The sequence below is a fragment of the Ixodes scapularis genome, unplaced genomic scaffold (assembly GCF_016920785.2).
Source record: "Ixodes scapularis isolate PalLabHiFi unplaced genomic scaffold, ASM1692078v2 PGA_scaffold8__174_contigs__length_109621045, whole genome shotgun sequence".
NCBI classification, from domain to species: domain Eukaryota; kingdom Metazoa; phylum Arthropoda; class Arachnida; order Ixodida; family Ixodidae; genus Ixodes; species Ixodes scapularis.
This window is the reverse complement of record NW_024609883.1, coordinates 76741402-76750559: the sequence shown is the minus strand read 5'-3', so window position 1 is coordinate 76750559 and position 9158 is coordinate 76741402. Positions and strand designations below refer to the sequence as shown.

At 48.6% G+C, this 9158-nt stretch overlaps 1 protein-coding gene across 1 annotated transcript; it reads right to left on the bottom strand.

The window, feature by feature from the left end:
* Positions 1 to 3748: 3748 nt before the first annotated feature.
* On the bottom strand, positions 3749 to 4609 carry LOC120843843 (omega-amidase NIT2-like). The gene has a single exon (XM_040215291.1). It carries the CDS (start codon positions 4607 to 4609, stop codon positions 3749 to 3751), a length of 861 nt encoding a protein of 286 aa, XP_040071225.1.
* Between the last annotated feature and the right edge of the window lie 4549 nt (positions 4610 to 9158).

Below are 9158 nucleotides of genomic sequence, written 5' to 3'. Positions count from 1 at the left end.
CTTAACGCGGCGCTGTTGTTGGAATGCACCGAAAACCCACAGTCCCGACAGTGAATTCCCAAGTGGTCAGAATTGGATTTGCCGATGTGGTTGTTATGTTGACGAAGGCGGTTATTAAGACACCGCCCAGTTTGTCCCACTTTTTGCCTTCGACAAAAAAGGAGAAATAGATAGACAACCCTTCAACGCAAGGCACAAAGTTGGTACCATGCTCCTTGGAGCAGAAGGTTGCTCGGTTTAAAGGTGTCACGATCTTGCACAAGCTGGAAAGTTTTTTTTTTTTTTTTTCGGAGGTAAAAAGATTACATCAACATTCACTGTCTTCGCTGTTTTCTTAAGACCATAAGAAAACCCTCGCTCTGTTATTTTCTTAAGATAACTACGAACAGAGTGAATGATGATGTCGTGTTTTCTGCTCCGAAACAAACTTTCCAGGCTGTGCAAAAACGTGACCGTACCTTAAGATCGAGCAACCTGCTGCTGTTTTTGCCATCCGTTGAGGTTTTTTTTTTTTTATTCACTCCCCATTTTTTGTGGAAGACACCGTAGTAAAAACCGGGTGGTGTTTTAATGGACGCCTTCTTGAACTTAGCAACAACATAGTCGACGCCAACTATGGCCACTTAGGAATTCACTGTCGGGAATGCTAGTGTCCGGCGTGTTGGAACAACAGCACCGTGTTACAAAAAATTGGTAAACCAGCTAAGAAGGGAACTTTTAGAAGCCGAGAACGACGGAGGGCAAATCTGTTAGAACGCCGTGTATAAGATTGTAAAAAAAAATATGTATATATTGATTTTTTAGCCGGATGGTTTTCCAGGCTTTTTCATTTTTAGTGTTTTCCTCTTCTTCTATTTGAAAATCGTCTTAAATAGAAATAGAAAAAGAAGTTTATTACGCAATACAGAGTTGTTAGTGAGTGCTCTGTGAGTGTATTGTGTGTTTGGAAACTTGAGCGACAGTTTTCGAGTGCGCTGTAACATTGACCATCCCCTCAAATCGCATACCTACTAAAAGTGTTATTCATGATTTTGTTTGTTTCGCGAGCTTGCAATTAGTCAACTTGGACAGGCGTCCGGCTCCACTGTATATCAGAAACTTAAGGCCCGTTCACACGATGCATTTTTCTCGCGCATCTAGTGTCGCGAAACGTAGTTTCGCGAAATGGTTGCGCCGTCTGAACGAGTCCGAAAAGGACGCGCGCATCTAAAAAAGGTTGCGCGCACACCTCGCTTCTGGAGCGATCTTTTGCTGAAACTTTGCCGAATCCTGTCAATCACTCTGAGGGCGCCGCCAATGGCCGCTCAGAAACGCTCTCACGTGGCCTTTGAGGGGGGAGCGAGCTGTTTGAGAAGACCACTTCACTGCCGGTGTTGTGGCCGAGCCAAATCTGAAAAAAACCGAAACCACGAACGATGGATACTGCCGGCGCTTCCGCGAGCACGTCAAGCACCACTGAAGGAAAAGTGAGTAGCATATCGGAAAAAAAATCCAGCGATGGACGAAGACGTAATTCGTGATGATGACAATTCGCGTCTATTTTTAGTCATAATTAAGAAATAAAACCTTGAGACCAGGAAACAAAAAGGGACGTACACAGTACCGTCTCAAAACCAGCACAGCGTACAGCTCTCCTTTACTTCCACAACAGTCTTCTTCTTTGTCAACCTCCATCCAAATTATACATATTCAACAGTAAATATAGTAAATGGCAGTAAATGACAATTCAACTAGTAAATGACAATTTAAGAGTAAATTAAGTAAATGAAAGTAAATGACACGACGCTGAATGGCTAATGGTGATGATGATGATGTTGGCTTTCAACTGAAGCGCCACTTTATGGTCAACACCGAAACTATTTTCGCGAGTCTGAACGTCATCGTTGTTGCACGTGAAGGGGTACGTGTGAACGAGCACATTTCGCGAAACTTGAGTGTCGCGAAACTGTTGCGCGCCAAAAAGATGCCTCGTGTGAACAGACCTTAAAAGTGTAGCACGACTGCTAGCCTGTTTTTGTTGTGTTTTCTTTTTTTTTTTTTTTTTTACGGGCATAACGCATTAATTACACATCACCGCACGCCGGTACAGCTCTTATCAACATCAAAACGGGCAGAAGCGGGTTAAAACCCCACAGCGAACCCCGAGAAACCTTAAGAAATCTCAGGAAGCTGAGTTGAAATATAAGTAGCTGTTGTTCGCTGACCTTCATGATAGCGGCATCTTCGGCATTGGTGCTGAAAAGCAACGTTAGCGAAGCAATCTTTGTTATTAATATTAAGGAAGGCGTCTACAAAGACTTGACAGAAAAATTTTTTATCGATCAGAGCTGGAAATATCTTGAAGTTGTTAAAGGAATAGTTATGCGCATGCTTAATTAAAAGAAATTATATCCTTTATACCCCGTAATGAAACCTTAGAGAAAGTGCAATAGTGATCAATATACTGTTATATATTTGTATATCACGCACCACCAGTCCTGGTTTCGGTTTGACTTTATTTATAGATAAAACATTCTCCTGACAGCTGGCTAAGTTGAACCATCCCAATATAGTTTAGTCAGATGGGAATCGCAAACTGCCATTAGCCAAACTGGAGTTGAAACTGCTAATGTAATCTGGCTATAAAGGAAGTTACAATCGAAACAATAGAATAGAGGCTATAGACACCTAGAAGAGTTTTACCTGGACTGGGCACCCAAACAAACTCACTCCACGAAGTCTAACACCAGGTCTTGAACCATGCGTCGTCGACACGTCGATCCAGTTGGGGAGATGACATCGTTCGCTGTAAGTCACTCAGCAAGCACTTCGTCCAAAGCATGCGACTATTCCCAAGCTCTACTCTTGATTCCTATCGTTTTTGAACCCTAATTTGAGCTAGAATAGGAAGGCCAATCACCCTCTTCTCTCAGCGGCATTGTTTTCGGTCCTCCAGAAAGGTACGCGACAAAGCAAGACGCTATCACCTGAGCTTCCTGACGCTCTGTCCACAGCTCGAGAAGTTGCATTATTGAATCACAATGATCGGCTATTAAACCCTCTCAGCAGCACTAGAATGCAGTACCCACAGGAAAATCGGAAAATGGAGTGCGAAGCCTTTAAGTTCAGCTTATTGAGGGGCTCTAAACGAGCTGTTGCGTCCAATATATCATTATGTAGTCATAAGCCTTAATTTCCAGGATTCGTTGGGCTACCATCTTCTACCTCGTCTTCTTTCCTGTATTCATTTTCCGCGATCCGGCAGATTGCATTTGCTCAATCAACGCCATTTGCCCAATAGAAGTCTTTGCATGATAACGTCTGTTCAGTTGTCCCATACCTGAACACAGCACTAATATCACAGGATCTACGGTAAGAAGAAAGTGTATGCTATGAAGAGTGGTTTGATTTCATCTTCGGACACTTTATCACAGCTGGAAGATTGAAATAAAAGATAAAACGCCGATAATACCAGCAGGCAATCCCTGAAAGAAAATTGCGTAGTGGTACATCAAGGCTTTATTAAAGTATGCAAGGTACGAAGTCTTTTTTAGACTTTATTAAAAAAAGGTATAAAAATACTAAGAAATACATTCCTGGTTGACGCGATGCTTGCCGTGAACTCAAGACAAGCTTACATGAGAAAGAAATAACCACAAAAAATATATTCGCACATAAAAGGTGAAACATAAATGCTAACGTTATTACATTTATCTCGGAAGAGCTAGCGCCAAAACTTACAACCAAGAGAGCGTAACAAAATCAGTGCTTAGGAAGCCGTCGCGTTAGTTTCCCCATTTGTGGAGGTCACTATTTTGTACAAATCATTCCTCCCATGTTTGCTCATGGGCAACTGATACCTCATCAAATCCAGATAATCTAAGTCCACGTCAGCAAGCACGAGCTCCTCGCCAGAGGCCGCCGACCCTATCACCTTGCCGGACGGATTGACCAACATGCTGTGTCCCCAATTGACGTAAGATGCTGCTTCATCTCTCGCCGGCGACACCGAGGCTAAGTACACCTGGCTTTCCGCCGCCCTACACCTGGAAAGTATTTCCCAGTAAAGCGGACCAGTTACCATGTTGAATGCTCCTGGAAACACCAGCAACTTGCAACCAAGCTGCGTATACATTAGCACAAAGGGTGAGAACGCCATGTCGTAGCAGATCCCGACACCCACTTTACAGAACGGAGTGTCAAATGTGGTCACTTTGTGTCCAGCTGCTAAGAACTCCGACTCATTAAAGATAATTTTGCCAGGAATGTTGACGTTGAAGAGGTGAACCTTGCGGTGCTTGGCCAGCATCGAACCGTCTGGTCCGTAGACCAGGCAGGTGTTGTAGAGTTTTTCAGCTTCACTCTCCGACATGGATCCGCCAACGAGGTAGACCTGGTTTTCCTTAGCGCTGCAGGATAACATCTCGCTGGTTTCGCCGGGAATTTTCTCGGCGTACCGTGGAAAGTACTTCGGTTCGTACGGGAAGGTGAAACATTCTGGGAGGCAGAGTACCTTGGCTCCCGCAGAAGCCGCCTTCTTGATTAGCCTGCTTGCTCTATCGAGGTTTTCTTTTTTGTTGTGACTCACCGCAGTCTGAAGCAGGGCCATGCGAAACTTGCTTATCGACATGCTTTGGGTCTCCGGGATAACGAATGCTTTGTTTCAAGATTTCAGGTAAGGGCAGAGCACAACCGCAGAGCAACCGGCAAGGGATATGGGACAACGCTAGCCCGCCGCCAATGTCTGGCAACCCTTCCTAACACCGGGGAAACAGCGGTCGTTATTAATGTGTTTTTACGCTCCGGTGAAGCATGTGCGCGGGCGAGTAATCACGCAACATCCCGACATAATGAAAGGACGTATAACAATGAAGCCATTTGATGGCCCTGACGGGAACTGCAGTTATACGGCCATGTGGTAAACAGGAATCCGCTGTAGACCACAGTGTGAATTTGACTCCATGGAGGACAGCGACATAAGGCTCGTTCATGCTATTGTTTTTTGTCAAAGGCGCATAAGTGAAATTCTTCGTTTTCGGGTTTTAATGTTGTCAACGAGAATTTTAACGTCCGCTAATTTTTATCTTGTTCCAGTGGTTGTGTCCCCACTGTCCTCCGTTTTCTCTCGTAGGGCTGCCCTTACTCTTCTGTGCCCTCCAGTAGAGCACTGCACGGCCCGGAATTTCTAAGCACGGCCCGACCCGGCCCGGTAGAGACACGGCCCAGGCCCGGCCCGAGCCCGACAGAATTTTTAATTTCTAGGCCCAGTCCAACCCGGCCCGGTGGAAACACGGCCCGGGCCCGGCCCGGGACCGATAAAATTATATCGGGCTCGGGCGTCTATTTATGATTGGACGGTTGTTAACACGGCAGGACATAGGTCGATTCTACTAGTCATTTCGAGCCCGGAAAGATTCTAGAAGTAAAGAGAATCACAATCTCGCTAGAGCATCTTCAAAAAGCTGCATGAACAAAAAATCACCTAGGGTACGTTAGCTTATCTTTGGTGGCATGGTAAGGCCCCCGAAGAAAGTAAAAAGTCGAGTTCAAATTTTTTCTTTTTTTTTTAGTTTAAAAAGTAAAAAAAAAAAAACGACAATCATTTCTTGCCTTGCGACCGGAGTGCTCTCGTTTTCTTGCACGCTCTCTCCCACTATGCTGGTGGAGTTCATACGTTTTCTTTAACGGCTGGGAGGCTTTTTAACTGCAAAACTCCTTTTTGTTATTATTTTTAACGACACTGTAGTGACTTTTGAGTTCGCCTTTCTTGTTTTCAATGAACCTAAAAGATTCATGAGCAAACGTTTCTATCAACAATTTAGGATTTAAGACAAGAGACTGACTGCCTCGGCACGGCCCGGACTGGCCCAGGCCGGCGCGGCTCGAAAACGTTTTTGTTGAAGCCCGAGCCCGGCTCGGGCCAGAGAAAATACGTGCTACCCGGCCCCAGCCCGTCCCGCGGGACGAGCCGGTCTCGGCCTTTCGGGCTGGCCCGGGCCCGTGCAGTGCTCTACCCTCCAGTTCATCTGTTCAAAGCTCCCAAAGTCGTCTTTGGGTTTTGCGCATTTTCCTGTTAGGGCCATCCGGCTTAACCTTAATTTTTTTTTTTTTGTTGTGTGTGTGTGCTTTTTCGTTTACCTGCGTAGTCACGGATAAAGGCGACGAAACCATAAATATTGAACTGAAAATAAAAGGTTTAATGGGAGAACTTGTGGAAAACAATATAAAAAACGAGCGTCAAGACGGCTGAAAATTGGGCGGCGCTTTGGCGGCGTAACAGCAAGCGAGACCGAGACTGACCCAACAAAGTCCCGCGCAGCTCCTTACCTAGCGTGCGCCAGCATCTCGAACATTTGGCCCAGAAGGTTCGAGAATCGAGCGTCGAGCGTTTGGGTGAGAATGAACAGGCACTTTCGAAAACAAAAAAGTAGGACGAAATGATAAAAGTTACTTCCCGAGTGAGAATAAACACGAACCTTGCAGAATTCTGCGGCCGAGCGTTGCTTGCTCAGATCCACTCGCGCCATTATCGCCCTTTTATGGCTCATTCAACAGGTGGTTCAAGCGCATTGGCGCAGCGGTTTCGTACGCGGTTACTTAAAGATTTAGTGCAGTTTCACGTGCATTTGACGATAAAACGAGTGGATCCGCTTCGCGGTTGCGTTGGGAACGCCGATGCAAAGGGAGAGGAAAACAAAAACAAAAGTCCTAATACGCGAAGAACGACGTGAGTCGAACGACGTAGACCACTTTGGGTCGTGGCCGGCGGCGTCCTGATGGTCGGGTTCCTTCGGGGAGAACCTGGTAGTTCAATTCCCCAAGGCGGTGAATCATCTTCTGGGGTCCTAAGTAGCGTTTCCATAGCTTCTCACTGAGGCCGCGGCGGTGAATGAGTGTCCCCATCCACACCCTGTCTCCGGGCTGGAACTCCACGTCTCGGCGACGAAGGTTGTACCGGTCAGCGTCGACACGTTGCTGGTACTTTATCCAAAGGCGGGCTAGCTGGCGTACCTCTTCTGCCCGTTGGGTGACCATCTGGACGTCGTCGATGCCCTCGTCCGTCGGGTCGTCCGCCGGTTCGTGTTGCAGCATGACGTGAAGCATCGTCGTCACCTTCCTGACGTCCGCCAGCTTAAAAGGTGTAATCTCAGTGGTTTCTTGAACCGTCGTGTTGTGGGCAAGCGTGACGTAGGGCAACACCTCATCCCACGTCTTGTGTTCCACGTCCACGTATATCGAGATAATAGGGAGTTTTAGTAGATCGTTTTCAAAGACCCGCTACCGCTACGAGCGCGTGCTTCAGAGCATGCATCGAAGTGGCAGCGCGAGCTCCCGCTACGAATAGCGTAGCCTGAAAATACGATCTACTAAAACTCTGTAATGTCGGCGATTGTTTTGTTTAGTCTTTCCTTCAGCCTTTTGATCTGCGGGTGATATGCCGTTGTTCGGCGGTGGTCGGTGTGGCTCAGGTGGAGTATAGACCGGTTCACACATACAGTGGAGCCCTATGTTAGCGCTACGTGAGCGCTCGAAGGAGCGCTCATGTGGCGCTTCCTAGCGCGTGATCGAGCGCTCGGTTACTACTTCAGCAGCGCTCTTTTAGCGCTTCAGAAGCGCTTTGTTAGCGCACTGTTAGCGCTACAGAAGCGCTTTGTTAGTGCTCTCACGCTCCTTGTGCCATGCTTGCTGCTGCGGAACAGCACGTGCACGGGAATTCCGTTGTTGTTGTTTTTCCTTTGGTGGTGAAAGAAGAGGAAGTACAGTCTCCGGCAATATGAAAGACCCACTGGGAGCGCGTGGCCGAGACGGTGGCTGGCGTGGGCGCTGCGAGCGCTCCGGGCAATTCCATTCTGCTTCGAGGGGAGGACGCTGACTCAGGGCTCAGCACAAACTGATAAGCGCGTTTCGCTTTAGCTGAGCCCAAGTGAGCGTCCTTTCCTCGAAGCAGAATGGAATTGCCCGGAGCGCTCGCAGCACCCCCGCCAGCTACCGCCTCGGCCACGGGCTCCCAGTGGGTCTTTTATATTGCCGGAGACTCTACGTAAAAGAGACGCTCTCCAGGCAAACGGCCGGGCAGATGATTCATAGTCATGGACTTTGAGCGACTGATTGATCGGGTACGACATCCTCGATTTCTATTCGACATGCGTGACCCTGGTTTCAAAGACACGCAGTTAGAAAAGGTAGAGAAAATGGAAGCCGTTTACGATTCCCTGTAACGCCGGTTAGAGCGCAGCTCTTGAGGAGGAAGATGGAAGTGTACTGAGGGATAGGTGACTCCTTGAGGTCACGTGACCTAAGGGGGCTCTCGTGACGTCAGTGGGGTCACGTGGCCTGAGGGGGTCACGTGGCCTGAGGGGGTCACGTGGCCTCAGGGGGTTACGTGATCTGAGGCGAGTCAAGTGACCTGAGGGGGGACACGTGACCTGAGGGGGTCACGTGACTTCAGGGGGTCACGTGACCTAAGGGGGTCACTTGACCTGTGGGGGTCACATGACCTCAGTGGTGTCACGTGGCCTCAGGGGGTTACGTGATCTGAGGCGGGTCAAGTGACCTGAGGGGGGACACGTGACCTGAGGGGGGACACGTGATCTGAGGGGGGACACGTGATCTGAGGGGGGTCACGTGACCTGAGGGAGGTCACGTGGCCTTAGGGGGTCACGTGACTTCAGGGGGTCACGTGACTTCAGGGGGTCACGTGACCTGAGGGGGGTCACGTGACCTGAGGGGTCACGTGACCTGAGGGGTCACGTGACCTGAGGGGTCACGTGACCTGAGGGGTCACGTGACTTCGGGGGGTCACGTGACATCGGGGAGTCACGTGACCTCGCGGTTACGCCGACGCCGACGCCGACGCCGCTCAAGCCGGAAACGGGCCCCTAAGAGCTGCGCTCTAAAAAGATAATCACCTTCGAAAGAACTCTTGTCCCTCAGCCTGGGAACAAGGCTCGCCAGGTACCCGTCGGTATCTCGGTGGCGAAAGATCTTGCGCACCCAGAAGGCTTTTCTGGGCGTTAAGCTGTCTACACACGTATGTACTAATTGCGTATGTAACAGCATTTGTCGCGTTTTTATTTCAGCGTCCCACATGTCCGCCGTAGTGCTGCTGATGCATCCAACGACAGGAACCGGAAACGCAGTGCACGCGCTAATCGGCAGCAGTAACCGCAGTACAAGAT

What these genes read in the sequence shown, in the direction of transcription:
- LOC120843843 (XM_040215291.1), bottom strand. Translation starts at nt 4,609, where the DNA reads ATGTCGATAAGCAAGTTTCGCATGGCCCTGCTTCAGACTGCGGTGAGT.